This window comes from Guyanagaster necrorhizus (assembly GCF_019112545.1).
Source record: "Guyanagaster necrorhizus MCA 3950 unplaced genomic scaffold BT62scaffold_5, whole genome shotgun sequence".
NCBI classification, from domain to species: domain Eukaryota; kingdom Fungi; phylum Basidiomycota; class Agaricomycetes; order Agaricales; family Physalacriaceae; genus Guyanagaster; species Guyanagaster necrorhizus.
In genome coordinates this window covers 1,236,560-1,263,778 of record NW_025064884.1, presented here as the reverse complement: position 1 = coordinate 1,263,778, position 27,219 = coordinate 1,236,560, and the positions used below count along the sequence as shown (strand labels likewise).

The 27,219-nt window shown below is 47.8% G+C and overlaps 8 protein-coding genes across 8 annotated transcripts; 3 read left to right on the top strand and 5 right to left on the bottom strand.

The window, feature by feature from the left end:
- Positions 1-839: 839 nt before the first annotated feature.
- Positions 840-2,677, bottom strand: BT62DRAFT_963454 (uncharacterized protein). The gene is made up of 13 exons (XM_043188686.1): positions 2,662-2,677; positions 2,579-2,614; positions 2,442-2,521; positions 2,377-2,389; positions 2,271-2,325; positions 2,021-2,218; positions 1,889-1,971; positions 1,734-1,838; positions 1,624-1,683; positions 1,481-1,568; positions 1,122-1,429; positions 1,019-1,068; positions 840-921 (listed from the first exon to the last, which is right to left on the bottom strand). Exons 3-12 carry the CDS (start codon positions 2,477-2,479, stop codon positions 1,027-1,029), a joined length of 990 nt encoding a protein of 329 aa, XP_043043422.1. The 5' UTR covers positions 2,480-2,521; positions 2,579-2,614; positions 2,662-2,677; the 3' UTR covers positions 840-921; positions 1,019-1,026.
- A 1,021-nt stretch (positions 2,678-3,698) lies between these two features.
- On the bottom strand, positions 3,699-5,085 carry BT62DRAFT_928689 (uncharacterized protein). Its single transcript, XM_043185563.1, has 3 exons — positions 4,770-5,085; positions 4,432-4,718; positions 3,699-4,385 (listed from the first exon to the last, which is right to left on the bottom strand). Exons 1-3 carry the CDS (start codon positions 4,824-4,826, stop codon positions 3,725-3,727), a joined length of 1,005 nt encoding a protein of 334 aa, XP_043043421.1. The 5' UTR covers positions 4,827-5,085; the 3' UTR covers positions 3,699-3,724.
- On the top strand, positions 4,852-5,992 carry BT62DRAFT_615622 (uncharacterized protein). The gene is made up of 4 exons (XM_043181614.1): positions 4,852-5,114; positions 5,168-5,248; positions 5,322-5,914; positions 5,970-5,992. The coding sequence occupies exons 1-3, from the start codon at positions 4,975-4,977 to the stop codon at positions 5,662-5,664; spliced, it is 564 nt and encodes a 187-aa protein (XP_043043420.1). The 5' UTR covers positions 4,852-4,974; the 3' UTR covers positions 5,665-5,914; positions 5,970-5,992.
- A 3,938-nt stretch (positions 5,993-9,930) lies between these two features.
- BT62DRAFT_928686 (uncharacterized protein) lies at positions 9,931-10,578 on the bottom strand. Its single transcript, XM_043185562.1, has 2 exons — positions 10,302-10,578; positions 9,931-10,180 (listed from the first exon to the last, which is right to left on the bottom strand). The coding sequence occupies exons 1-2, from the start codon at positions 10,361-10,363 to the stop codon at positions 10,021-10,023; spliced, it is 222 nt and encodes a 73-aa protein (XP_043043419.1). The 5' UTR covers positions 10,364-10,578; the 3' UTR covers positions 9,931-10,020.
- Positions 10,579-11,354: 776 nt separating this feature from the next.
- Positions 11,355-14,450, top strand: BT62DRAFT_917483 (uncharacterized protein; the record flags this gene model as incomplete). The annotated part of the gene is made up of 14 exons (XM_043184043.1): positions 11,355-11,422; positions 11,623-11,657; positions 11,695-11,756; positions 11,880-11,953; positions 12,203-12,236; positions 12,273-12,320; positions 12,575-12,727; positions 12,776-12,938; positions 12,991-13,031; positions 13,087-13,199; positions 13,247-13,469; positions 13,520-13,735; positions 13,781-14,261; positions 14,314-14,450. 14 exons carry the CDS (start codon positions 11,355-11,357, stop codon positions 14,448-14,450), a joined length of 1,848 nt encoding a protein of 615 aa, XP_043043418.1.
- A 2,171-nt stretch (positions 14,451-16,621) lies between these two features.
- Positions 16,622-20,938, top strand: BT62DRAFT_1002233 (heme peroxidase; the record flags this gene model as incomplete). The annotated part of the gene is made up of 19 exons (XM_043176828.1): positions 16,622-16,660; positions 16,717-16,911; positions 16,978-17,328; positions 17,382-17,666; positions 17,748-17,869; positions 17,928-18,024; positions 18,077-18,157; positions 18,210-18,382; positions 18,436-18,869; positions 18,920-19,259; positions 19,311-19,362; positions 19,413-19,510; positions 19,562-19,646; positions 19,707-19,919; positions 19,986-20,154; positions 20,212-20,480; positions 20,534-20,746; positions 20,802-20,870; positions 20,924-20,938. The coding sequence occupies 19 exons, from the start codon at positions 16,622-16,624 to the stop codon at positions 20,936-20,938; spliced, it is 3,300 nt and encodes a 1,099-aa protein (XP_043043417.1).
- Positions 20,939-21,423: 485 nt separating this feature from the next.
- On the bottom strand, positions 21,424-25,303 carry BT62DRAFT_963447 (cysteine proteinase). The gene is made up of 22 exons (XM_043188685.1): positions 25,245-25,303; positions 24,907-25,195; positions 24,758-24,860; positions 24,484-24,706; positions 24,349-24,430; positions 24,118-24,239; positions 24,026-24,063; positions 23,953-23,973; positions 23,861-23,902; positions 23,753-23,808; positions 23,612-23,704; positions 23,479-23,559; positions 23,332-23,431; positions 23,251-23,279; positions 23,012-23,196; positions 22,933-22,962; positions 22,719-22,883; positions 22,469-22,668; positions 22,342-22,418; positions 22,136-22,283; positions 21,989-22,081; positions 21,424-21,935 (listed from the first exon to the last, which is right to left on the bottom strand). The coding sequence occupies exons 1-22, from the start codon at positions 25,284-25,286 to the stop codon at positions 21,653-21,655; spliced, it is 2,502 nt and encodes an 833-aa protein (XP_043043416.1). The 5' UTR covers positions 25,287-25,303; the 3' UTR covers positions 21,424-21,652.
- A 335-nt stretch (positions 25,304-25,638) lies between these two features.
- BT62DRAFT_928673 (uncharacterized protein) lies at positions 25,639-26,872 on the bottom strand. The gene is made up of 9 exons (XM_043185561.1): positions 26,469-26,872; positions 26,385-26,408; positions 26,320-26,331; positions 26,225-26,263; positions 26,128-26,175; positions 26,055-26,075; positions 25,967-26,002; positions 25,868-25,915; positions 25,639-25,813 (listed from the first exon to the last, which is right to left on the bottom strand). Exons 1-9 carry the CDS (start codon positions 26,778-26,780, stop codon positions 25,727-25,729), a joined length of 627 nt encoding a protein of 208 aa, XP_043043415.1. The 5' UTR covers positions 26,781-26,872; the 3' UTR covers positions 25,639-25,726.
- Between the last annotated feature and the right edge of the window lie 347 nt (positions 26,873-27,219).

Genomic DNA, 27,219 nt, shown 5'->3' with positions numbered 1-27,219 from the left:
AGAAGCCGGTCGCTAGCATTCATTGACACGCTACGACAAATCTGTCAAGAACTACTGCAAGCGAGTCTTGATTTGAGAAGAAAGAAGTATATAGTCGGTACAATTTGTATCAATGGCCCATCCTAGCATTTACCAGATATGAATTAATAATCTGACTCTTGGGTTTGGATCAAGCTCTACGTGGGGCACCGACCGCTTGCTAAAGGACCATCCCAAAGTCAAAAGGCATATCGACCACGATTTTTCTGCTTGTGTTCGTGGAGAATCGATCCTTGCATAAACTTAATCGTTGATCGGGTTCTTCCTCAGAACCCAGAATAACGCAGGAATTTGAACCTAGGCTTGCGTACCATAAGTATTCGTATAGCATTGTCGATTTGATCGTGGAATGACGGAAACAAACAGACAGATGGCGAAGCAGCGACGCCAACACCTCAGTTGCGATCAGACAGGATCAGATGAGATTAGATGGAACATGCAAGGTCCGTATGCGATGATGCACTATTAGTAGACATCTGTTTCATACAAACATGCTTCAGCACTGCGAACTCTAGATACTTACGCAAGCCTGTGACGACGATTCCAGTTTCGCCGAGATAATCCCTGTGAAAAAGTCGCCAAGCAGGGCGATGTTCTCAGTACTGTGATAAGCGAAGTTGTGGTCCAAAAATATTCATAAAATCCTCAAATGATCATCAAGACAATGGACAGTGAGGATCCGTGGTAACACGAACTTGACCCCTTGTGTTATTGGGGAGACGGAACGTTGTAAATCGACCTTACTCTTGTGGACATAGGATGCTGGAGCACAGACGTCTCCGAGGTAACATTGGACACCACATAAGAAACCAAAGGACGAGGAGCACATTTCCATCGTAGCATAGCATGAATCGAGGGACAGATAGAGAACAAATTGATGGTCTAGACGAAGAATTAGAAGGAAAGACCATATTAGAAGGCGAAACAGACAATAAGACAATAAATAAATAAAAGCGAGTTGCCGAACACATGAACGTACTCTAACAGTTACGCGCCAGGAAGGCTCATTCTTTCGTCCTGTGGTTTGTCCTTGAAGGGAGGAAATCAGCCCCAATAAAGCGCAGGAATCATCGCGGACCGACATTCATATGACCCATTTCACAACCATCGTTGAATATCGCCACCAACGACACTCGTCCTTGCACCTCGTCCGTTCTCCGTGTGCCCTGTGTTGAATGTGAGGTGATATCCTCTATCATAGTTGACGTAATGCTCATATCGGTAGAAGACGTAGTATAGGTATCACGTCCACCCATAATTCGGATTCGTGAATTCAGCACCATATAGACGGTATTAGCATACAGCTTGGGCATGATGAGGGCTGGTGTCGCGTAGAAAACCTGATGAGGGAAGGCAAAAAAGAGGATAAGGTTGACCAGAGCAACAACAGCTAAACGTAGGGTTAATCTTGTGACAACGGTGGGTAGTAGGGAGCGAATACCCGTCACAGATCCCGTTTCAATAGTGAGACGAATTAGTTTTGTGATCAGAATTCGGGTCTGGGGAAAACTAGTACTGCTGCGTATAAGCTGCGAAACAGCATCAATGCCAATGAAAGATAACCGAAAGAAGGGAGAAGCTCACGTAGTAAGTCATAAAGATAGCGATGACGATATCACACAGAGCGGAGGCTCCGCACCAAATCTATGCACGAGTCAGTACAATGAACTCGGGACGCCTAGACGATTACATACCCCGACAGCGATGGACATCATCCGGTTATTGGGTTCAGTGATGTTGCCTGCTTGGAAACAGTAGACGCCTGTGACTATAGCTGCTACAGAACTAGTCAAGGACACCTGTAAATAGATGAGCTATACCGGAACAGAAAAAGGTCACGGCAACGAACACAGATGATGAATATGGGGACAGTTCGTGACTTCGACAATATGTAAATTCGGTACGCATAGAAGACGTGCCCGACACCAGCAGCTGTATTCATGATAAGTAACAGAAAATGAGCAGAACGTGCTGCACGCACCAGCAGCACTCATGATGGGGACAGTTAGCCAATTAAAATATATTCCAGTCAGGGTATTAATGTCACCGAAGCCGTACCCGAACTCTGCAAAGGCGTCGCGGGTGACGAGCATCGTCTGAACGAACTCGGCAATGTAGATGCCATAGACGAGATATTTTGTAAATTTTCTGTCTTTCGGAAATGCCAGATAATACAAATCTAACGAGAATGCATAAGGAACAATCTGCTAGAATGGCTCAGAGCAACGCACATAGCTGCACAGAAAGAGTCCCGAAGAGTCCCCAATGCAAGAGATAGGCAACGATCTGGATTGCTGTGTTAGGTTCTGAATAGATTAGACACAAAACTTGACGAACCAAAGGTCCCGACCTGAAATGATATGATTCAATTCATACCACTCAATTTCAAGATTATAACTTACAGCCTTTCTATGGGATAATCTGCGGGGACGGGCTGCATATTGTATCTGGGTTCCTTTTACTGATCCTGAAGGGAAAGAACCTGTACATATATTTTCAACAGTCACCGTGAGAAATCTGAGAGAAGGCGCCGTAATACCCAAAGCGGTTCAACCCTAGTTGAAAGGCAGTCCAGCTATGATTTCAATCGTCGTCAGTGCATGGAGGCATCAAATGAATCACCATGATTCAGTTCCACCGGTTCCAAAAAAAATCCTTCAAGCCAACTTGAAGTTGGAGCGGAAGAGATTCTGACGCGCTGGTATCAATTTGATATTGAAACGAACTATACAATGTTTAAGGGTACCCTCAGAGTAAACTGAGAGAAGAAGGAAGACTATAGTGGATTTATCACTCACTATGCTATACAGTTGTTGCGGTCAACATCCATCTATCTTCTCTCGTCCAACAGGTACATCGAAAGAAGTTTCTTATACCCCAGTTACTCCCATCATCAGGAATATTTCTGATCTTTTTTCACAGCGTCTGTTAAATTTATTAGTACCAAGTCACACAGCCATCGAATGCGGCATCGATATCGATGTCAATCTGTGTATCCATTGTACAGACCCATCTCTGGGCTATATCTTCCCAGCCTTCCCTTCGACAATCGCACTCCGAGAACGATCAGGGTGACGTCAGTAGTACCAGTGGGTCAGAGCTCGTATTGCAGACTCGGATTGATAGTAAAGGAGATGCAAGTGTGGAAAAATAATATGCCATGCACCAAAATAGAAATTCCAAGGCTCAAACGATGACCACCATCTATCCGTTTTGCGAGAATCCTTGACATTCTTTCCGGAGTGACCAGTGCTGGAGACAAGCCCATCAATGCCGCCACGAATGCGTCCTGTACCAGCCACGATATTCTCGATATAAGCGCAACCTACTGCCGTCTAGCTGAAGACTTGAAACTCATCTAGCTTTTCTGGTCGATGACCTCGACCTTGGCCATATACCCTGTCATCAATGCGAGGCATTTTTCTGAGTATGGAGATGACGGCACTCGCATGAGTTATAAAGGCCATGAAATTCTGAAGCCACACTGCAGCAATCTTCCTATAAACCTTTGGCCCTTATTTGACACCCCCAAGACCGAAACGTTATGACGCAACGCATTAATGATCTGTTAAGTTCATCGAGGTAAAAGCTCTTTAATTCGACAGGGTATGTAAAACCCAGTGACAACAAAGAGATAAGGCTCAACTGTCGTTCGTCACGTGTTGTGATCATGCATGAATATCTTCTAGGCAATAACTTGTACATTTGGCTTGATATCTACATCGCACAACGACTTTCGATGTCTTTTCACAACCTTCCTCACGCCATGACCATCCTGCCCCTCCTTTATGTGCAGAAACAAGTGGCGCAGGCCAGTGTATGAACACAGGTAATCAAACACCGAGGGCTCAGCATCCCATGTCGTAAGCGCGAACCTCTCTTTTACAAAAATCTCTTCCTGCTTCAACGACTGCCAGAAATCACCCGGGACAAAGTCCATATCAAGGGAGAGTGACTGGAGATGACGGATGTACGGAATGAGAAAAGGGACCTCTGCAGCGCTGAGGGAGAGGTTTCCGGAGAGGGATAGGGTAGTGAGGCACATAGACTGGGGGCCGCGGAAGAGAATGAGGACGGAGGGCGAGAATGGATCGAAACGGTCATCGGGGTGGAGGGGGTGACGTACTGCGAGTGTCTTGAGGTGGGTGCTCGTGCTGATGAGGGTATTCGCATACTCGAGGCAACCGTAGCCAGAGAAGCTGAGGCAAGTGAGGTCAGGAAGATGGAGACGGGCAGTGGACTTTCTCTGTTTGCCGTTGCAGTTGGAGATGGTCAGCGAGTCGATATGACTGAGGCTGTGCCAGAGGGTGGTGTTAGTGAGTATTCTCTTGTCGGAGGCCGAACAGCTGGAGCCACAGTTAGCTACGCCGATAAACGCGATAGGCTACCCACGAAATGCTCTTCAATGATGTCATATGCGGTATTGCAGCTATGAGAAGGTTTCTCCACTCTTTCCCTCTACGTAGGAGAAGCAGCTTTCTTGGGGCTTTGAGCGAGACCAGGTGGATATGCTGGACGTATCTCGCCAGTCCCTTGCTCGAGCAGAGGTTTCTGAGGAATTTAGAAACATGGTGCCTGTTGCGAATATCGATGAGCAGGCTCTCGAAGACAAGCGGCGTGGCGATCAATTCCAAGCGTAGGCACGTTGATCGGAGTGCTTTTCGTGTGGGGGTATCGGACTACCAGTAGACTCAGATACGGAAGAAATTTAAAGGGAAAATGCAGCGCACCTCGAATACAACGAGCTCAAGCAGCTCTTCAGGGAGGGAAAGCAATAAGGAGGACATGGGGAAACGATGAGAATTGGGGATCCTTTTTACCCAGGTTCATGCATTCCCAATTTGTCTATTAGCCACTGACGGCTTCGTTTCGGCGACCTCGGACGACTTTATTCCAATCACCATGACACACAACTCACAGCATGATTGATACGCGATGGAGCCAGCCAATCGTGCGAAGTCTGTTTGGAATCATGGGATATGTCATGACTGTCTGGGTGCCTGGTATCATTGCATCCTGAGACCAAAATTCCCACTAGCAAGTGCGTATATGTCCTTTAAGACGTGTCGTTGTCGGTAAGTCATCTTGTTTCCAATCACGCAATCAACATTGGTCCTTATAAATCTAGTCACGAGCTAGGCCCATTCGTTCGGCCACCGTATCTTCGCGTTTCTGACGACTCGGGTTTTATAATTCACCATCTCTTTGAGCAAGTCACATTACCTCGTCTTCGGACATATTCCAATGCACAGTACGGAGCATACTTACACTCCCATGCATAGAAATATGCCATTGCTATGGGACATCTTTGATCTTTCACCCGGAGGGCCACACGCCTCGGATTATTCAATATGCAAGCCAAAAACAGCAGTTTTACCTCGTCTTCACGGCGCGGCGGACATGAATGCACAGTGTGCACTGCGCAGTGCAGAGCAATTTGTCACCTGTCTACATTGCCTTCCTTATCATTCAATATACACACGCGCAAAAGAAGTCCAACTCTCACCTGACCCAAAAAGTACGCTCCAATCTCTTCCATCAGTCGCTGGGACGATTCTAAGAGAATATGATACCTGTGTTAAATCTGTCGTATACGGGACCCTTGCAGTGTTGTCCATAACTTGACCGTCCCTAGAGATGACATATCACACCAGAAAGGGTTGTATCAAGGAAGCAATTCGACCATCTCCATGGGCCACTGGATCGCAGCTGTAGGCCTAGGCAGGATCCGGTGCAGATTCCAAAGAGACTCTGGATTGGGGAAGAAAGTACTCCGCCTTTTCTTGGAAGCAGGTGCAGAAAATTTTCTCCCTGTCTGGCAGATCGAGCCACACTCGCATTATTTGACTTGAGTTTTTCGTTTTGGCGATTCATGGTATGTAATTCGGTTGGAAAGTATACCACCGAGTGCTACTGAGTTCTGAGGTTAGATGCTCGACCCTCGACAAGGATGCATCTGCGGTATCGCGGGCGATTGACGTCAAGGGCGGAATAGAACGACAACGGTCAGGACGACCTGTCTTATCGACTTTGGGGGTTCTCTTTTCCGTTTTCCGTTCCTTATCTCCAGGCGACAAGAGCTTTGGTCACATGAATAACTAGCTCTTTCGATGCTGCTGCGTCTTCATGCCTGACGACCACCTGAGCCTCGACTCTAAGCGCTGACAAGAAAAACGTACCTCCGAGCTGGAACCGAAGACTCGTTACAGTCCTTGTTTCCTTCCCTCAGACTCCTCTGTGCTCACGTGTAACGAGGGCACCATCCTTGCCAAAGCGATGTCTCTTGAATGCATGAAATAACCCATATTCTAGAAGAATAACATCAGGAGAGCATAGGAAGGCGTAGCTACACTCACAGCTGAAAGGAAACCACCAATTCAGCGCACACCTAATGGTTCTTGTATACCACCAGTGTCTGTCAGAATATTTCGTAACAGTATGTCAGGCATCCTGCGCCCCTGCCGCTGCTACGTTCAATTCGTTGTAGAAACTGACCATCCAGTTGTGTCTAGAGGCCAAAATGTCGAGGGTTCTGCTTGCACGGTATATTGGAGGCGTAGGGCATGTCACAGGAGTGAAATACGGTTGGTAAATGTCTTTCATTTCTTTAGACACATAAGCAGGTAGAGTAGACGGTATTATCGCAGAGCGCGACTCAGTAGTTTCAAAATTGGTAATTCAACATAATATTATAATTAATTATGAAAATGGCTGTAGTAATGCAATGACAGTCGACTCTCTCATAACCCATAACAGTCAGTAGACCCTCAGAGCTATAGGTTATGAGAGAGTATGGGGTTGGAGAGAGGACATTGTTGGTCAACTTTGAGGCCCTCATAGGGACTTATATTTTGTTAATAGGCCTATAATATAACATACTTGCTATTTAGAAGTGAAGTAGCTTGTAATCTGGCTGTCCTGAAGTGAATTAGTCTCTTCAAGCCTTGTTTTTTTGTCTGAATGAAGCCAAAATGCTTTCCAAGTTCTGAGCAAACAGATCATCCATGATCTTGATGTATTTTTGAAGAGTTCTGACAGCTTAAAGAGCCTCATAACACTTAGGATGAGGTTTCAACTCTGAATCATCATCACCATCACCATCACCTCTGAGTCCATTCTCATCAATACCTTCTTCTGCACTCTGTGATGCCATCATTGCATCAAAGATATCTTTGTCTGTTGTTTCTTCCATGTCCACATTCTCTATCCCTAGATTCAGCAAGAATTCATATCCATACAATTATGGCCTTGCAATACACCTGTGATGGCTTACCTTTCCTCTTCAGAGATAGCTTATTAAATTTTTTGATTTGACTCTTCAAGTCAGTCATATGCATGTCTCTGGCTCATATTGAAATTTTTGAATGCAGCTCCAAAATCTGATGCTGACTTGAGCTTCTCAATGATGATGTCCTCATCAACAAAATTCCCTGCTTCATCCAACCATGCTTCTTCTTCCACTGAGACTGATCTCTTTTCAGTGAGCCTAACAAGAATACTTGCTTATTTTGCCTCAGTTTTGCCTTTGCAGTTTGGAGGGCTTTTCTTCAATTCATGAATGGTTGGAAATGTCATACTAGGACTTCTAGTGCAATGGAAAGAGCAGTAGGGGCAGTTGATAATGACACATGAGTTTTCACATTTCTCTGACAACAGCCCCAACATAGCAACCATCTGGCTCCCTTAAATTGACATTGCCAGATGCTACTGTCAGCACAATGACTAAGTATCTATGGGGTACCAGAGAGGAGATTCTTGGGAAAAGCTATGGGGTATGGGGCATAAGGTATGGGTTTATGGCATCAATTTCCCTGTGAACAAGGTCAGTGGATCCAAAAATCTATGGGGTATGGGAGAGTATGGGTTATAAGAGTGTCAACTGTAGTGCACCTTGTGTGGAGACCATCATTGCTGTTCTGAAAGCTCACACTACTCCTTGACAATGAGAGGGTGATGGTTCTTCACCATGTCTATCATTTGACATCATTGTTCATGTATTGCTGCCAATGATGAAGAATAAACACCCCTGCACTATGCACATCGGTTGTATGAGGAGAAGAGCTGAAGGTTCCGACAGCTTAAACGATGAAGAACGTTCCTTACAGCAGGATTCGGCAGGCACTTATCCCTATCGGTGAAGTTCCGGTTGATGTGATGAGGCTGTTAAGGCTTTCGCCTGACAACGGCGCTGATGTTACCTGCTCGGATAAAGGCAGAGGAGACAGCACGGGATATGCTTTCAAGTTGGTGACGCGTGGAACAACCCAAGCTATGCCATGGTGGAATTTCAAGTTCCACGAATGGTTGAAGACTATGAACCTTAATTTACATACACATTCTGTTAACATTCACTATACAACGTCGGATTGAAGGTACTGTTTGTATCCAAATACAACGTAGGGTCGATATTGTCGTGCGCACAAAGAAGAATTTAGTTCCCGTCATTGCGGCACTGATATGAACGAGTTAATTTCTCTCTCTGAAGCGCAGTGAGAAGGGACGTACGCAGACTTGGATAGTATGTCCATCACAGGAGCCCGAATTGGGATCACCGCGGCAGGCATAGCTACAAGAAAACTATAAGTGATTGCCAGACTCCAGACACGTAAGGACCTACTTGAGCCCGTTGAGGTGCAACCCGGTGAACGTGATGGGAGCAGGGCTACAGTCAAAGGCGCCTTCTGTGCACGGGTTGTCGGTGATGACAGTCAGAGCCGAATTGCACGAATCGTCATAGACCCGCCCTGAGAATGATCAGCTTAATCGGGGAGAAGCAGCTGGGAAAATGTGTCGCGTACAAGAGCCCGGGGGTCCTCCTCCAAGGTCGGCAATGCCGTAGCTATAAGATTTGCGGTTAGCGGAGGTCATGGAGAGAGGAAATCAGCATACTTGTAGCCAGGACAGATGGCTTTGGCCATACCAACAGTGGCGGCGAGGATTGCAAGGGTACTGAGAGTGAATTGCATCTCGATGCAGATGAGTTGCGATGGATGCATCCTTCAAAAATATTGGGACTTTTATACCGTGCTTGAAACAATTATGACTCCACGGGGGCTGCGCCGAGCCAACGGTAGGGCGGGATAACGTAGGGCAATAAGCACACAAAAGGTTGTTCATGGTCATGGAAGGTGAAACCATGCGTGATTCCACAGGGGTCCAGCGCCGTGAAACGAACTCGAGGCGAGGGCAGTACGAAACCTAGAGTCGAACGCTGACGAAAATTTTCGTGAGGTCGGTATTCGTAAGAGGATGAAACACCAGCTCCAAGCAACAACCTATACCGGAAGAGAAGACTGAATATGATGTGCACGTCTGAAACAACGCAGAGGACTTACTGTTGTGCCACACTCCCCACCTCAAATTCTACATCAGTTTCACTCGAGAGGAAAAGGATGGATGGCGAACGATTTCGACCGCAGGGTAAACAATCCAGATTTCACATTTTGATTCCATCCAGTTTTCAGAAATGTTCTATGCTATAATATCCCACACCTCTGGCCTTGGATTTGCCCTGCAGCCGGTGGCGTAAATACAAATCCGGATCATCTGAGGGGGTACGAAACGACTTTGGGTTGATCTGGAGTATCAGATTATTTGCATGGACCCGCAAGTCCTACAGAGAAGCTCATTCTCGTTCTGCAGTCTTTGCTCGATAACCTGAAGCGGCGCACTTTATCGAAGAGAGTTCAAGAAAAGCACACCTTGAAAAAAGAGTAAACACGAGGACTTGGTCAACTACAGTATGTTCGAGACAACATGGCGGTGCAACCCACTAGCACCGAGACTATCCAAAGATGATTTTGGACGACTCAACCATGGCTAACAGTCAAGCTTAAGTGAAACGAAGTGACGAATTTGACTCGTTGCCATTGCGGAGAAATCCAAAATGGCATTCACACGCACGGACCAGTTTCGCGTCCATAGGGGCTTCGAAAGTCCAAAAGGATTTGCGAGTATCAACGTTTCAACACGAATCAATTTCTACTTGAAGCATTCTCCATTCTCCAACCCAACCATGTTCTTCACCGCACTGCATGTCCAAGTGCTACCCTGTTTACACAAGTAATATTTGCCGTTTCCACTCTTGCAATTATGGGCACTTTTGATCCCAACGCTTGCCGCGGGGTCGCAACCCTTCCTGTAGAAACAGATTTAGGTAAATATAATATCAGCACGCTTTGTACGTGACGTACTTGGCCCATGTCTCGTTATCCTTGTCAATCTTTCCGCCATTGGAGCAATGCTTTGTGTCGGCCAGAGGCTCTGCCAATACGTTCACGGCACAAACGGTGAGGAGAGCAGATAGAAGGAGGCGAAATTGCATGGTGTCTGCAGAGTCAAGAGAGAACAGACGAAAGTACGCGGCGAGTACGATAATGTGAGCTACGAGGGCTACGGTCCTTTTATACCGAGTTCTGTCAAAAAGTCACGTACACAAATTGTATTGAGAACCACAGCATGAGCGGCGACTAGAGAACGACGAGCACGATAGATAGAATGGTCAGCTGCCAACAATGCCATGAAAGCTCGGACGTCTAGAAGTAACACCTGCTCCGCCACAGAACTTTCTGATATATATCGAGGGTATAGAAAGGTGATTTCCAGGTTGTATGTGGATGTAGTCTATAGAGGATAACAGCATACTTAACTACGGGTGTGGAAGGGGAGACCACCAGCATTGACTTCTCCAGTCGAGTTCCGGCGTTTGGAGAGTAGCGAAGGACCGAAGGTAAACGAGACCGGACTGTGAAAAGAAAGAGATATCCTCAGGAAAGAAGTACTGAGACGCGACCAGAGAAGCTGACGGTGTAGCAAAACGGCCGAAGCCAGCAGGTGGTGTCTGTTTTGGCTTGTTATGATCCGGTCTATTTGTCTTTCCTCCGTGTAAGATGGACGAAGCGCCTTCCTTCATCCCGCTCATCACGGTTTACCTTTGTCCCTTCCCTTGTCAAGTGGAGAATTAGCTTGAACGGAACGATATTCGCATACATTAGCAGGAATGACATGTTTCTAGTATCAACTGCAGGCTTCTATATGTCACGTACAGGCTGGCCACGCGCGCCATATCTATCCATCTCCCAGAGCTGAATGCACTACCAGACTCTGAACGTAATGTAAACCTTGACGAAGACGAGAACAGTATCAAAGGTCATGCCGGTGGGGCCGCATCTATCCATCCATCTCTATCGAAGAGGAAGATCCAGATAATGCGGACCAAGAGGGGGAGGATACGGCCTTGAGAGTGGCCTGTAAGGGAGGCGGTTTGAGCGAACGAAGAGAAGAGCAAAGAATTGATCCTGTGATGGGTGCCAGTAATGGCTCCGGGTCCTCCCCAGTGCGACGAAGTGACGCGCATGTTGCAGCCATGGGGTAGTTTGATGAAGTGAGCGGTGCTTTCATCACGAATCAGCTCCGATGATTCAAGATCTCTATTCCGTGGATCATACCCAAGAACATGGGAAAGATGTGCAGGTGCCATATCTAGACAAAGAAGAAATATGTGGGTTTTATCTGTTCTTTTTTACACTGACCTGCTAAGCTAATAAGCATACAGACCTTGTTCTCTGCTATCGCTATGTCTAGGTTCCAAATTTCAATCCCTGAAATCGGCATCAGCGGTCTATAGCTACAACGGATGACTACCCGGGCATTCAGAAAGAGACGTGATGGTGGCACGGCACAGCATCGTTACACACGTACACGAAACATACATGACTGTCAGTGCTCTCGAACTACATCTTCACATTACTCGTATCCCTCCTTATTTTGTCAGTCTTTCGTTACGAGGCAAGACAATGGTCGAGAAATTGCAGTGTGAAGACTAATGCTCAGTTCCCCAGGGGAGATATTGGATGAGGCTTGCATTCTACGCCGTCCTCGCTGGCACTGCTACTACAATCTGCCCGGGGTTCAAGTATGTTCTCCCTGGTTCTTGTCGTGTGTGCATCTCGATTAATCTTACCCATGTCCAGAGCGCGTTTATGACGATTCATGTAAACCCCATCCTGATGGTGTTCGCTGACAATCCATGCGACGTAAGAGTTTGAGTTTTTGGCTGTTCTCCCACTCCCATCACGTTTGATGCGCTGCATCTCAATGCACTAGAGTGCGTCTTTTTGATCCATCAGAATCCTGGTCCTTTTTGTTGAACTTTTACATATAGTTATTCTGGGACGTGTGAAGGGTTTGGTGTTCAAGTGTGTGTGTGTCTCCTGCGGTGATTTGGTGAAAAGAGCTTGGTTCTGGGTGGGGGCAGTGTCGCAATGATGGAAACTAAAGTAGTATGTGAAAAAGTTACAAAATGGTGCTTTGGTTTAAGCATCATCTGTTGTAGGCAAGCATTATGTTTCAGGAATGAGACGCGACAGTCCATTCGTCGATTATGTCCGAGTGGCGAGTTTGTACTTCCCCAGCGGCCTCAAAAGCTGGTCGCTGGGGCCCATCTTTCGAACAACATTCCTTCTCTTCGTTCCTGTTCCTTGGTATGCTGGACATGGACAGAACATAGGCGGAAGAACGATAGATTTATACCTAGACTTCTCTGATAGCGATGGGGACCACCTGTATCTACGAGTATTTACCCGAATTCAAAGGGAAGCGGTCGGTAGGCCTGGGCATGGCACTGGCAAGCATGTGGCTGTGCGCCAAGGTCAAAGTCAAATTGTTACCCTCACTTACACTACTACTCGTACGTCTCTTCCTTCTTTCTTGGTCATCATCTTCACCGCCCGAATAGATTTCCAGTATGGACGATATCGATTTCAAGAGCAGTCGCAACGCCGCTCTGGCCTACATTCGAAAGGAATCCTTGGATATCTACAACCGTCTCCACTCAATTGATGAAGACATAACTTTTGTCAATCAAGTCCGACTTTCCTACAAAGATTTACCGATTCTCCGTACGATGATGGTCTCATCGAGCAGGCAACGTTGAACCAACATGATATGCAGCGAATTTACGATGTGGCGCATGGTACACGGACCCAAACATTGTACGTTTGTTATTGAATTTGTTGTTTTGTGCTGCACACCCAAAGCGATATTCAGTCAGTACCCATCCCCGCCTACTTCAAGTCTACCGATGGCCATTTTTCGAATTGGAGCTTCAACTTGAGACGCCCAAACTTGCACCTACTAGCGTTAGTAAAGGAACAGAACGGGTGCGTGGCCGTCAGCTGCAGTGTTTTAGAAGCTTATATCTATGCAGAATGATCCTAGTCGATTCCACAAGAGCAGGCAAGAAAATTCCCGATGCGCTGTCCAAGACGGTGCCTATCTGGTGTGCAGTTGTCAACCGAGCTATGCAAATTCGGTATCCGGAAGCCACTACCGACTGGGATACTGATCTTTACACACCTCCTGTAACCGTGAGCAGTCAAGAGCACGACCAGATTATCCCCTTACTAGATGGTTGGGCTGAGGCACTTGCTGTATGCTCCACTGTATCAAAATTTGGATCGGTCTGAATGAACCTGGATAGAAATCCTCTTACGCCATCCTCCGGCTCCAACATCCACTCCGTCCAATGTGGATCACGCCTTCATCCTCTTCATTCCCTCAAGTCGACCCAGATTCCGGCTTTTACCCTGTTATATGCATCTCCGCGTCGAAGCAGGTTGGAGACGGCCTAGAGCGTCGGTCTAGCGGGTTCGCATACATACAAGGGTCTGGTGATGATCATGAAGCCTGGGGAATTGTCCGTTTCCGTTCATGTCGCTTCTTGCTGTCTAACAGAAACTAGGGTCTGGTCCCGGAGATGTTTTGGAGGCATAAAGCGGAACTGTTAACATCCAACCAAACAGAGCTCCAAAATCTCGTTACCTCCATCGTTTCAGCGTCACCTACGCAAAGGGGAGAACCTCCAACGACCCTTTCCAAAGTTGGATCTCGCCTGGCAATATGCCAAAACTCGGGGTTGCACAGCCATTCCCTCGGAGACGATTTTGTGTATCTCGTCCTTAGCGAGAACCATTTCCATATTGAGTGCTGCCAGCAAATTGAGCGGATCAAAACATCACCAGGCAAGAAGGGGCAGACCCAGCTGCTGAGCACCGTGCTTCCTCAAGCCATGACGTTCATCCAGTCTGCGTTGCTCGAGGGGCGTTCGGTCTGTGTATCTTGTGACACAGGCAAGGATGTTAGCATTGGTGTAGTCGTCACTGCGCTGCAGTTGTTCTTCGATGAACATGGAAATTTCGCTATGGCAAGTAGATCACGAAAAGGTGAGACTCTACGGTTCACGTATGTCGTAAACGTACTAAAGGATATCACCAGCTGACAAGCAGTCTATTCGTACACGACTCGAGTGGATCATCTCCGATCGACCTCAAGCGAATCCATCTCGGAGTACTTTAAAGAGGGTTAACGAGTTCCTCCTTTCGCCAGAGGTGTATCGGAATGCTTTAGGCTGAGCACGTTGGGACATCTTCCCCCCCTCAGAGACAGATAACAGGTTCAAGAATGGCCGCCAAGTTATCCCGCGCAATGATGGATATACTGGATGCTTGTCTACAGAAAGAAGATGACGCGAGAGAACGGCTGGCGCTATCCTGAGACGAAATGAAGTACGGTAGAGCAGTGCATGATTGTCATGTCCCGCGACTCGCTTTCGTATGAATGTTTGAGACTATTTTGGCTTCATATGAATCGCGACGACCTTTCGCCGCCGTTCGCACACCCCGATGTTGGTTTGAGATGGTCCGCGGATAGCATCGGCCCTGATCATCAGGTATATCTCCTTGCAGTGTTAAAGTAGAGACGATTCTCCTTTTTCCTTGACATATCTGCGTCATCATCGCTGGCGAAGAAGAAGGCATGAAAAAATGGATCTCTTTGGCGATGCAGATTTGTTGCCGCGAGGCTCGCGCTTCCGCACTTTTGCTTTCCAAGTCCGCCGAAATTTTCCTTTTCTTCTATTGATGGACAATTTGATGAACCTTCACATTCCGAACCCCCGTGTCCGCGAATCCGCGACAACGTACATTCCGTGGAGAGAAAGAAGCTAATTTGTACGTCTTGGTGGCCGTTTGCAGAAGACTAGATTGATTGGCCATCTCCGCAGATAACCCTTTCCCGTTACACTTGCGTTGCGAAGTAGGTGACAATTCCAATCTTGACTACAGTTAAACGTACCAGGATGCTGAAGATATACAAGAGACCCTGGCAAAGCAAAACTGGACTCTAGAACCGATATGAAGACACAAAGCTGACACCGTCTTCATCGGCCAGAGAAGGAAGCATATCTTTTATCCGAGCTTGTCATGGATGAGATTGTGAAGAACATCTGAAGCAAAAGCAAGATCTGGGATCTAGCGCGCTATGAAGTGTCTTCTACGAACCGCCCATAATTGGACTAGGAGTTTGATGTCGCCGCCGCGGTGAGGACTATCGATGAGAGCACTCCGCGCTCATAAAGCCATCATGGTTCTGGATGTGATAAGTATCTCCGGGAAATCGATCGAAGACCTAGGTAGCGTGCCGTTATTATAATAGAAATATAAAGTCAGAAATACAAACGCGTTAGGTGCTAGACACAACACACTTTGAGTATTGAATCTTCTGGATAGAATTTGTGTACGGTAGTTCAATACTGGCTTGTGAAGCTCAGGTGCTAGACCAGATAGTAGACCCATTTGTCCATTTTGTTGCAAAACATATCTGTCAAGCTAGAGAGCGTCGGTCGTCTAATCAGCGAAGCATCAAACCATCCTGTAAGAATTGCAATTTTACCTCGACAGAAACGGTTGACACCGGATAATACCCTATGAGCCCTGAAGGAGACAAATTCTCGCCAAATTGACCGTCTGCCACTGGTCAAAAGTCCGGTCAAATGGGGCCAACTGGCACCGTCGGGGGTCCGTCGGCCCCCCCGACACCGGCCTATTCGGACGAAAACGACCAAAGTCTCAACTTTTTGGTCCGCACAAAAATGCTAAATATTTCGAAAACTTCCACGACCTCAAATTGAAGCTAGTCCTTTTCATATACTTCTCTCGCAACTCAAAGCCCAGGTTATCGATTTGTTTCTGTCTTCCATATATCCCGGCCAAAAAGTAAGATATGACGTTTGTGAGTTCCATTTTGCTACCGGAGAATTTACGTCTCTTCGACATTCATAGGTCATGCAGCTCCCCGGGAGCACTCTTGACAGGAAGAATTTACGTGTTTTTCTGTCTCTTCGACATTCATATGTCACGCGACACCTGGAGTCGTAGTTCGCCAGCCGCATTCTCGACACTAATAAGTTAATACAAAACACCGCAAGTAAGACTGTCCGCCTTTCCAGGATGTCAAAGTCAACTAATCACCGCAACATTCAAGACATCAACGCCTTCTAACCTCAACAAACTTCTCTTTAGTGTGCGTGGATCATGGACCAGTCCCTGCTGACTGAAGGGGATGCTATTGGGGTCATGTGAATACTATGAAATCAAGTCAATTGTGTTCCTCAACTCACATAATGCCTTGGTGTACCTCCGGCGTAGGCTTGCTCCTGAGTGTCGTAAAGGATAACCAGATTCCCTATAAGATCTACTCATAAACCGGGCATCTCATCCTATATTCCCTACCACTGTCCTTCACAATGTCGTCGAGGCCCGACCTAACCAAAAGTTTCCTTGTAGTACGTTGTCCGCACTATCAATGGAAGTAGACATCACTAACCGGGTTTTGTTACAGTCGGCTGCACAGTTGCAGTATTACAAGGACAGACCAGCCCCGACGGCGCCTGATGGTTTGTACGACTCACAGGCTGTTGCGCAGAATGAGCAGAGCACGCAGGATGACCAGAACTCGGTGCTCTACAAGGTTGTTAATGATGTCCAGCAGGCGGTGCAGCGTGGGCCGATAGTCCCAGACACACTAAAGGCTGCGGTTAGCTCATATTCACTCGTTCTCTCACAAGTTGTAGACTTCTCACGTTATCACTGGATATTATAGGAAGGTGTTTTGGATGTTATCAATAACCCCGACGCGATAGACGACAGGAAAGGGATCTTCACTACAGCGTTGGCGGCCATCACGAGGCTTCCGTCAGGAGCGGTACAGGATGAGCTCAACAATGAGGCTATAGCTTTGTTGTATAATACGTTGCCTCATCCGCCAGCGACATTCATTGGCCCGCAGTATCAATGGAGGAGCGCAGACGGGTTTGGAAACAACGTTGAGAATCCACAACTTGGGCGCGCAGGAACGCCGTATGCGCGTAGCGTCCAAGGAAAGCATCCCCTTACGAGTACATCACTGCCAGATTCAGGTTTGGTTTTTGATACGCTACTTTGTGCGCGCGATGTCAGTATTCCTTCTGCGCTTGGAACCCCCCCCGCTTACGGATAACATGACAGTGGCAAGAACATCCTGGCAAAAATTCCTCATTGACCTTCGCCTTTGCGACGATCGTTACCCATTCGCTTTTCAGGACAGATCCTGTCGACTGGACACGCAATAATACGTCGTCGTACCTTGATCTTTCGCCTTTGTATGGGTACAGCCAAGCTACACAAGACCAGGTGCGCGATAAGGAGCAGGGACGTGGGCTTCTGTACCCCGACACGTTCAGTGAGGAACGGCTGATCTTCGCGCCACCAGCGGCATCGGCGTTGCTTGTCATCTTCAGCCGGAACCACAACGTACGTCGTATATTCTACCCTTTCTTGTCGTCCACGAAGTACGACTTGAGGAGAGAGTAATATTCTGATTGCTCACTGCAGTACATTGCCAACATGCTACTGAAAATTAATGAATGGAAGCGGTGGACCGACCCACCACCGGCTGACCCCCAGCAACGTGCCCTGCAAGATGAAGAGATCTTCCAGACGGCGCGACATGTCAAGTCAGTTCCTCCTTCTCAGAAGCCCTGCGATTATTTCTCATGCTGACCAAACAATCAGCTGTGGGCACTTCATATCCCTCATCTTTGGCGACTATGTAGCCGGTTTTCTTGGACTCCCACGAGAAGGGAACTCATGGAGCATGAATCCATTCGATGTCCGTCCACTTTTATGTTGCGTTGTGTCATTGGACTGATCGACGGTTTCAGCCCATTACGACAAAGAAAGGTGAGAAAGTCACTCGAGGACAGGGTAACCAAGTCTCTGTAGAGTTCAACCTCCTCTATCGTGTACGAGCACCTCTATTTTGAAGTGTAAAATCGACCCTCATCAATATCCTAGTGGCACGCAACGATTGCGAAAGAGGATATCAAATGGACACAGAACGAGTTCGCGTCCCTTTTTAGTTCGGCAGGAAAACCAACAAACCAGGTCACTCTCGACGATTTCAAGGTCGCTGCAATTAGCGCGTACAGCAAAATCGATCCGGAGCCCAGAAAGCGGGTGTTTGGCGAGTACGTCATGATGATTTTTGTCTATTATCTGGCATTGATTTACTTATCGACAGTATGGCGCGTCAGGCCGACGGCACGTTTAAGGACGACGATCTCGCACAGATCCTGCAGGACGCAACCGATAAGGCAGCCGGCGCGTACCGCGCTCGGGGGACGCCCGCAGTGCTGCGCACAATCGAGGTCATGGGTATGGAGCAGGCGCGTCGGTGGGGGTGCTGCACTATGAATGAGTTCCGTGATTTCCTCGGCCTGGCCCGCTTCAAATCGTTCTCGGACTGGTCGACCAACCCCGAGATCGCAAAGACGGCAGAGCTCCTGTACGGACACATCGATAACCTCGAGCTTTATCCCGGCCTGCAGGCAGAGGACTGTATGCCGCTGGGGCCTGGGAGTGGGATTTGTTGTGGGTACACGATGACGAGGGCGATCCTGGCAGATGCGATAGCGTTGGTGCGTGGTGATCGGTTCTACACCACGGACTATACACGTGAGTGTCATGTGCTATTGCCCACCTTTGTGCTGACCGTGTATGCGCAGCTGCGAACCTCACCTCATGGGGTATTCAGGATTGCGTTCGCAATCCAGATAACGGTGCCTTCGGTGCGGAGTTGCCCAAGCTTCTCTTCCGCCACCTCCCCCGTCACTACCCCGGCAACAGCGTCTACGGTCTCTTCCCCTTCTTCACTCCCGCGGCTGTTAAAGAGAACCTCACCAACATTGGGCTCGACCTCTCGAATTACAGCTTTGAGCGCCCGAAGCCAAAGCCGATCCCCATCGTGCTTAATACGATCTCGGGTATTCGATATGTGTTTAGTAATTTTAACGTCTACAAGCAAACGTACACGGATGATATGAATTTGCTGACGCAGGGTTATGGGTATGTACTTTTTGAGCAATGTCTTTGTCTTGTGGTGACAATTTTGTCCAGATTTATGCTCTCATTTGACGAGAAAGAGAAACACGACACTGATCGTGTAATGGTGAGTAGATATGGTGTTGCTCCAATAACATTTTTTCATCGGCACTGCAGACCCTAAAAGCTCTTTTCCCTGACCAAGAAATGAAGGCCAAATACGTTGCATGGTATGGGACCAAGACTCTTGAGCTCCTTAAAAGGAAAACCTTCAAGTGCGATCCGATCCGCTCAGGTTTTCCTCCAGGCACTAACATCTTCTGCAGATATCCTGGTCTGCCGGGAAACCACGTTGATATCGTCAGGGATGTCATCAATCTCGTTAGTGCTCATTGGGTTGCTGAAAACTTGGTGCGGCCGGGAGACATTTATCCTTGGTTTTGTATAACTGACTGGTCATTCTGTGACTAGATTGGCTTCCAATTGAAAACGGAGGAGACCCCATCAGGAATACTCACAGAACAGGAGTTTTATCAGATGTTGGAACTGCTCTTCACATGTGTCTTCATAAATATCGACTCGGAGCACTGGTGGGCACTCCGCTCCGGTGCGTTGAAGGTTAGCGACGTCGTGACGGGTTTGATCGAACAGGGCATTACCAATGCTTCTCCTCACCTTGCAACTGTAAGTATTTTCTTTGAGGTTCTCATTATTCCGTCTTCTGATCATGACCTCCCGTGTAAATGATAGAATGCTATTGTTGGCGTCTTCACAAGGCTCAAGGAAGCTATCTGGCCGCCAGCACGTCAGGACTGTCCTAGCTTCCTTACTCGCCTAACGGCATCCGGGAGACCGATGCGCGACCTTGCGGCTATCGTTATTGGGTTGGCCGTTGGCAGTTCCGTCAACTATGCCCAAGGTGAGTGAGCTCAAGTCATTTCTATCACGTTTCGACTGAGCATTTGGCAATACACAGCTGTTTCGCAGATCGTCGACTTCTATCTAGACGACAGCCGTGCTGCAGAGAGGACTGCGCTCATTGCTGTGTGTAAGCGCGATGATGCAAAGAGTTCAGAACTACTCAAGGGCTACGTCCGTGAGGCCATGCGCCTCAACCCGCAATTCGGTGGACTCTTCCGCTATGCTGTGAAGGATGATGTCATTAACCAAGGACATGGCCTCCCACCTGTTAGCGTACACCCAGGCGATATCATCTTCGGGAGCTACAAGAACGCACATCGCAATGTACATTTTTCTTCAGCCTTGAGGTCTTTCTACTAATTGCATTTCTGTCCCAGCCGGATGACTTCCCGGATCCCTTAAAGGTCGACCCCACTCGCCCACTGGACAATTACGAGTTGCAGGGATGCGGTTTCCATGGCTGCCCCGGCGTCGCTTTCGTGGCGGAGGCAGTCCCGACCATGATAAAGATAATTTTCAGCCTGCCTGGTATCCGACGGGCACCTGGACCAGCCGGAACGCTTGCTGGGTTCACTCTCAACCAATTTGAGGTGCGGGATCGTTCATTCTAGTTGTGGACTCTTTAGTTAATCTCCTCTCGTCCAGACCGATAATAAAATGTACATCACGGCGACTGGTCAGTGGGGTCCGTGGCCGGGTTCCCTCCAGATCGTGGTACGTATCCCAAATTTCGTGCTGGTGGTGATGCCTGATGTATCTCTCCACAGTACGATGATGCCTGAAGGACAGCAGGTCGACCTTTGAGTTCTTTCTACACTTCACTTCAGGCTTTCAAATATTTTGACGACTTCTTGATTTATATAATCATGTTGGCACGCGCGGAATCTTTATATGACATCTAATCCTGACTGCAGCTAAACAAAATCTTACATAGACATGCTACATAGACATGAAGTATAGACAAGAGACCCCAGCGAAAGCAACCTAGATTGCCACGACGATAGTCTCGCATATTGACGATTGACATCGCCAAGTACTTGATATGATCATTGACGCCGTCTTCATCGACCAGAAAAGGTAGGATTCGTTCCATCACGACTTGTTGGTCTAGGTCAGGTACGAGACTCTGAAGGGTCTTCAATGCAAGAGTGAAATCAGGGGCCGGATGCGCTGTGTTCCGTTTACTGCCCAGACCTGCGCGGATGTGGGTTGAACGTTGAAGCTCGAAGAGTTGTGTCTTGGATTGAGTTGGTCCACAATGGACATGCGCACGGAGAACTCAATTATTTGATTTACAGATAGCTAGTAACTATCTCCTGGTAACCGTAGTCTGCTCTCAGATGACGCTGACATGGACAGAGGAGGAGAATAAACATGACAAAAGCTGTTGGTTTTATTCCACATTTGTAGTGGATAGAACCAGAGACAAAAACAGGATAAGCTTGATTTGCACAGAGACCCTTGACCAGTACGCCTCTAACGAGACCACCCCAGGTTCAAGAATTTGCACCCTTTGACCGCAGTTCAACTTCTACCCCCGAGACAGAACTATATACAATCAGCTGGAACGCCGCCTCAATCCCCGGATTAAATGTCGACGGTATGATCCAGTACTTCCCCCGGTTGAGGGATATCTGCGGCGTGACAACGCCAGAGATAGCATCATCATACGCACCAGACGTAGCTAGATGCGAAGCGGTATATTCAGACGCGTCGGCCGGGTATATAGCGACGTTAAGCGGAGAGCTGGACGAGGGACGAATAAGCTGTAGTCGGACTCTGAAAAGTCGCGTTTGTGAAGAGCAAGAGTCTGGGATGATATAGATGCTTACTTCATCTGAGCGGCTGATGGGCAGTCGACTTCATATATGGGATTGTGTGCATACTGCTTGAAGCTAGGGCCTCCAACCGCTGTGTCCGCGTTCCTAGTGGTAGGTGTCAAAACAATATGGTCATCTAGGGTCTATGCACGGACTTACCATGCTCCACGAATAACCCTGCTGTACATCCCGACGCCTTCCTGTGGAATGGGAGTAAAATCAAATCGTGAAGTACTCTCCACCATCAGGCAATATGGGCCAGTCTTGTGTGGCTCAAGGGACGAGAGTATAACATTGTAGTCCCCAGCTATGTAAAAAACCGATGTCAGTTCAAAAGATGCATACATCTGGCCTAATTATCCTACCTCCCAGTAGCTGGGAAAGCCTGGCTAAGCCATAACTGTAAGCACCCGAACTGGAAACGACGTCTTTCTCAGCCAGTCTATCTAGCGTTAGCACGTATCGTAATTGGAGATAAGAAGTCAAGCGCACTCAAAAACCCGATGACCCTGAGACCACACAACCGTTATATTGACAGGCAGATCCTTGACTGTATGCATGGTCAAGCTGACTTTAGATTTGCTCCGAATATGCGCCATTGGATGAATCCGTAGATGATACTGGGGGTTAACCATATACGTCGGAAAGGTAGAGTTTCCTCCTGCATTCTTCAGCGTGAATGTGCTCTCAATCTGATTCCACTGTAAGCGAAGCATTCAATTAAGGTTTTTGTATAGGGCACCTCTGTCGTGAATGGCGGTATCGGAACATCGGTATTCCATGAAATCGTGATAGCAGAACGGGCATACACCGTCAACGTAAAACCGACATCTTGAGACTTTCCGTCGTATGAGGCAAGTATAACCAAGGTTCCAGAAGGTTGATTCTTAGAAATTCTAGATTTGACCTGATTGATACATGAGTATGGCGTCTGATGTACACGGACAAAAACTCACCAGCACATGTGTGCTATTTGTGTACACCCCCTGCAGCACGCGTGAATGAAAGGTGAGATGCAAAACAATTCGATATCACCTTTGCGGAGAGCAGCCTGTTATCGCAAACCTTGATGTTGTCGTCATCTGCTTCTACTTGCAAAGCTATAAACTCAGATGTCTCCCTGCTCCTTGAAAGATGTCGCGTTAATAAAACCCAGATCTCATCTTCCTTGACTGTGTTGTCTGTAACACTGAAGTTGGCTCTGAGTTGACGCGTGCAGCCTATACCAACAATGAGGCGAATGACGGCGTTGGCGTAGCCGAACAGCTTCTTACCATTATCACATGCGTTCTTTTTCCACTGTCTACAGGCGGAGTAAATAACGGCAAGCGGAATCAAGGAATGGCTGCGCGAACCCATGGAATGTTAATGTGTTCTTCCAGCGTCGCCGATCCCAGCTGATATAGATGCCGTCAAAGACGACAAGGACGTCCGACCATAGTATACGCAATATTCCTGGTACAGTTGAGAGATCGTCAATCAGTGACGATGAATCGACTAACTTGACTCCTGTTTATCATCCTCTGGAGATATCCAAGGGTCCAAAACAGTTAATACTCGCTCTTCATCCTCCTCCTCGACGTCTGCGTGGTATCGGAGTTACTGACGTCTTCCGCTGCAGCAAGCCCTACGCACCTATTACTGCATAACTGTGAGACGACAAGATATCTACCGTGTCCCAGCGTATGTCAGGTCTCGCACCGGTCCCCAAAGTTAAAACACAGTCGCCTTTCAAGACAATCAGAATTTGCATGATCCGAGCGCAGTGTGACTCACCGCGAGTGAAGCCTTCCAGAAGTTTGGACCAAGTCTTTTCACGTTCGAAGTTACTGCTACAGCCAGCTTTGATTGCATGATATAGAACTGCCCTATATAGTGGCCTACCTTTGGATGTCTAGCTGCTCGGGAATCCATCCGCCAAAGGCGCTGCAGAACATTAGAAAACAAAAAGAGTCTCGGACAGTAGCAAGACTGACTGAAGGTCAATGCATGAATTTCTAGGCTGCAGAATTGAATCAGATGAAAAGGTGGCTGAGCAACACGACGCACGATCCAGGGAAGTTGTACCCCCCCATTAACTTCATGTACTATTTTCATCCCATTAGGAAAAGCACATGGACGTAAGAGGCAGAACAACATACGGCTTTCTCGATGAGACTCGGCCAAAGCACCGGCCTCGGTGGGTCAAAACCTTCTTGAATGCGACAGGTCATGCACGTCAAAGAAGAGAGGCTAGGGTGATAGGGCAGCTTATCATCAATAACTGACGTGCAAATTGTAAATCAAACGATGACGGTAACTCAGGCAGATACAGACCTATCTGTAGTACGGTGGCATTGGTCAATAATTGAACATTGCATAACACGTGATACATACGCGTCTACAAGCACCATTCCATAGAACCTTCACATCACAGCGTCCGGTCTTTGGGGAGTAATATAGACATGAGGGTGACTTTCATAAAGCTGTCAACTTCATCGGCACAAAACAGTTTGAGACGGGCTTACGCTTAGCGAAAATCTACGACTGTGCTCCAAGCTTACGGATAGGGACGCGCACACGGAACAGTCCGTGACAACTTGCTGCACTATCTCCTGGGCCCTGATTTGAAGCGCCTTTGGATCTGAACCCAGAGGTAGGAACTCAACATTGGCTAGGGCGTCTGGCCGTCGCCAAACTGTCGATAATTCCACTTGCTCCGGAGACAAACCGGGCTGGCCATCAGGATCCCTGTCAACATTTCGAAAACCAAACTACTCAAAGATGTAAAGGTCAACTTACTCGTACAACGAAGTCGATTTTGTACCCGGATCTCCTTCGTCCCACATGGGGAACTTGAGCCCGTTGACGACGCTGCCCTTCTGGAGCACATAATATTGTTCGCCTGTAGCCCGTTTGTTCAATACGCTCATTCGGACTGTGGGACTTACGTTCGGAGAAGTGGTCCACTGCGACAGGTGTCAGGGTCATGTTCAAGCGATTTTCGGGCCCGGATTGATTATTGGTCGGCGAAGTGGCTTGCTGCTGCGTGAAAGCTTTGATCTTCTCGGCCCTTTCCAAAGCCTTCGAAGCACTGGTCTTCCACTTCGACTTTTCCTGCTCGCGTGCATTGTTGGATCGACTGAGGTGCAGGAAGATCTCGGCAGCTTTGATATACAAGCGGAATGCAATGTCGTATTTCTTTCCAAGCTCCGCCTTTGCAGCCTTTGAGTAGGTATACTAGCAACACTATTTGAGCGCAGATTGTGGTAAGGGTCAGGATACTCACTTCTGCTTCTTCACTCTGAGGGGATTTCGTGGTCTTCTGCATGACTTGACAGCAGATGGAAGACCCGGTAACTTGCCGGCGACTATCACGGACCTTACGGGCCGGACATAGCCTCTGGGACCGTACAACAAAATGCTGCATTCTTTGTTAAGGCAGCTGCAAAAAAGATATGCCATCCATCACAGCCAGATGCATAATAGTGGAAAACGTAAAATCAAAAGAGCTAATGGAGAAAGAAAAAATTGGCTAATCTTGTCTCCCAACTATATATTAAATAAGAAAACCTTGCAAGCAGACTTGCCCACATAGCCCACCCCACTGCAGCCTAGAAAGTCCCTAGATGATTACAGCATTCAATGAAGTTAGGCGTGTTGAGGTGTAATACAAAAAAGGGGTCCTTGCTCCAGGGTATCTAAGCAGTCATGCATCCTTGCATTCCACCTCATGATCGACTCACAATATTCTGGAGGATGGCTTGCAATTCACGGTCCCCCAGGAGCTACGCAAAGGTAAGGTCGAAGCACACGCTGCATGGAAGTACAACGCACGCCGCGAGGAAGTCCTCTGGACTAACAATATCTGTGGGTCAGATTGAATTCCGCAGCAGCAGATGAAGATCTCACAATATCGTGATCATCACCGTCTGAAGGGTGAGGGCCATTAACATGAGCCTGCAAAAAAATGAATCTCCCAGTTGAATTGATCTCGCTGGTGGAACTCACACCCTCGACACCAGGAGGTGGGCCCTTACCCCGAGACTGTGAGAGCTTGAGAAAGGGGGGAACGATACATTATACAAGAATCACGTACACCGTCGTTGTTGTCTGGAGACTACAACGACATAAGAACGAGTTTCAATTTTAGTTTGTGACGAAAGACTTACCCCTTCTTCTTCTTCCAGAGGTGGCCCCCAGGGTTTACCCCCCTTATGCTGAAGTGACGTGAGTGTTGGCTAACACGTCCTAAAGAAAGTCACTCACCCCATCTGGAGGCGGCCCAGGCGGCTCGTTGCCTCTTTTCTAAATGATGGAAATCAAAGATTACTTTTGGCGTTTTACCATGCTTTGAAACTTACGCCACCGTCCCGCTAGCACACACACACAAGTCAGCACAGAAGAAAACAATAAAGCAAGAACTTACAGCAAGTCCACCAGGTGCAAAAAACTAAGATGAATCATCCATGTCAACAGTGTCAGGCCTCCAATGGAAAAAAGCTCAACGCACGATTGCAAACGTCAACCAGAACACAATACATCCGGTAAGAGCCAAGAACAGCAACATCAGATGAACTTTGCGCTTGTTCCTCCTTCGCCGCAGATCCTTGTCAGACACATGGTCCTGAGACTCCAGACTGAAACTCTCAGGGATGGGGATAGCATCGTACGACGGATGGCGACTGGGAGAATTAGGGACAACTGCTTCATTGTACGAAGGCGGCGAGTCGGGCGAGGAAAGCTGTGAAGGTGAACTGGGAGATACTGGTGTCGTGGAGTCCCCCTTTAGAGGAGTACATTCATCCTCTTCTAAGATAATCATGGTCAAAAGAGACGTGTGTCCTTCGCTTCATGTTCCTGCTGCGCCTCCCCCCCATCCGCAGCGCCAACTGTCGCCGCAGTCGCGCCCCTAATGAAGGATGCTTCTGCGCGAAAAATGTTTTTGCGCCAATTTCCTTTCTTCGTGGAAATTTTATTTTTGGTCGAAACGCATAGCCATATGACCTGAAATGGCGTTCACCGCCAAACGCTGACCGCCATGTCTAAGTATATTCGGGGTCTCACTGAATGTTTCTTCTGGAGACCATACGATCACGATGAACTCAGACTCGAAAATAATATAAAACCCTCTAGTCTGCACACTTTCTGCACCTTCTTCGGTATACTATGTGTTGGCACCATTTCCTTTGCCGCTTGCTCTTGCGTCTGGGTGCCGTGGTGTGTATGCTCCTGCTTCAGCCACTGTGCGCTCTAAAATATCC

What these genes read in the sequence shown, in the direction of transcription:
- BT62DRAFT_963454 (XM_043188686.1), bottom strand. Translation starts at nt 2,479, where the DNA reads ATGCAGCCCGTCCCCGCAGATTATCCCATAGAAAGGCT. An exon ending in CCCCATCATGAGTGCTGCTG is followed by an intron (nt 1,972 to 2,020) that starts GTGCGTGCAGCA and finishes TCATGAATACAG; the next exon opens with CTGCTGGTGTCGGGCACGTC. An exon ending in TGAAACGGGATCTGTGACGG is followed by an intron (nt 1,430 to 1,480) that starts GTATTCGCTCCC and finishes CCCTACGTTTAG; the next exon opens with CTGTTGTTGCTCTGGTCAAC.
- BT62DRAFT_928689 (XM_043185563.1), bottom strand. Translation starts at nt 4,826, where the DNA reads ATGTCCTCCTTATTGCTTTCCCTCCCTGAAGAGCTGCTTGAGCTCGTT. An exon ending in TTGAGCTCGTTGTATTCGAG is followed by an intron (nt 4,719 to 4,769) that starts GTGCGCTGCATT and finishes GTCTACTGGTAG; the next exon opens with TCCGATACCCCCACACGAAA. An exon ending in ACATCATTGAAGAGCATTTC is followed by an intron (nt 4,386 to 4,431) that starts GTGGGTAGCCTA and finishes CTGTGGCTCCAG; the next exon opens with CTGTTCGGCCTCCGACAAGA.
- BT62DRAFT_615622 (XM_043181614.1), top strand. Translation starts at nt 4,975, where the DNA reads ATGGAGCCAGCCAATCGTGCGAAGTCTGTTTGGAATCATGGGATATGT. An exon ending in TTTAAGACGTGTCGTTGTCG is followed by an intron (nt 5,115 to 5,167) that starts GTAAGTCATCTT and finishes TTATAAATCTAG; the next exon opens with TCACGAGCTAGGCCCATTCG. An exon ending in ATAATTCACCATCTCTTTGA is followed by an intron (nt 5,249 to 5,321) that starts GCAAGTCACATT and finishes TCCCATGCATAG; the next exon opens with AAATATGCCATTGCTATGGG.
- BT62DRAFT_928686 (XM_043185562.1), bottom strand. Translation starts at nt 10,363, where the DNA reads ATGCAATTTCGCCTCCTTCTATCTGCTCTCCTCACCGTTTGTGCCGTG. An exon ending in GCCGTGAACGTATTGGCAGA is followed by an intron (nt 10,181 to 10,301) that starts GCCTCTGGCCGA and finishes AATCTGTTTCTA; the next exon opens with CAGGAAGGGTTGCGACCCCG.
- BT62DRAFT_963447 (XM_043188685.1), bottom strand. Translation starts at nt 25,286, where the DNA reads ATGCAGAAGACCACGAAATCCCCTCAGAGTGAAGAAGCAGAA. An exon ending in TCTGGAAGGCTTCACTCGCG is followed by an intron (nt 23,705 to 23,752) that starts GTGAGTCACACT and finishes TTGTCTTGAAAG; the next exon opens with GCGACTGTGTTTTAACTTTG. An exon ending in GGATGATAAACAGGAGTCAA is followed by an intron (nt 23,432 to 23,478) that starts GTTAGTCGATTC and finishes CAACTGTACCAG; the next exon opens with GAATATTGCGTATACTATGG.
- BT62DRAFT_928673 (XM_043185561.1), bottom strand. Translation starts at nt 26,780, where the DNA reads ATGATTATCTTAGAAGAGGATGAATGTACTCCTCTAAAGGGGGACTCC. An exon ending in TCTGGTTGACGTTTGCAATC is followed by an intron (nt 26,409 to 26,468) that starts GTGCGTTGAGCT and finishes GATTCATCTTAG; the next exon opens with TTTTTTGCACCTGGTGGACT. An exon ending in CTGGGCCGCCTCCAGATGGG is followed by an intron (nt 26,176 to 26,224) that starts GTGAGTGACTTT and finishes ACGTCACTTCAG; the next exon opens with CATAAGGGGGGTAAACCCTG.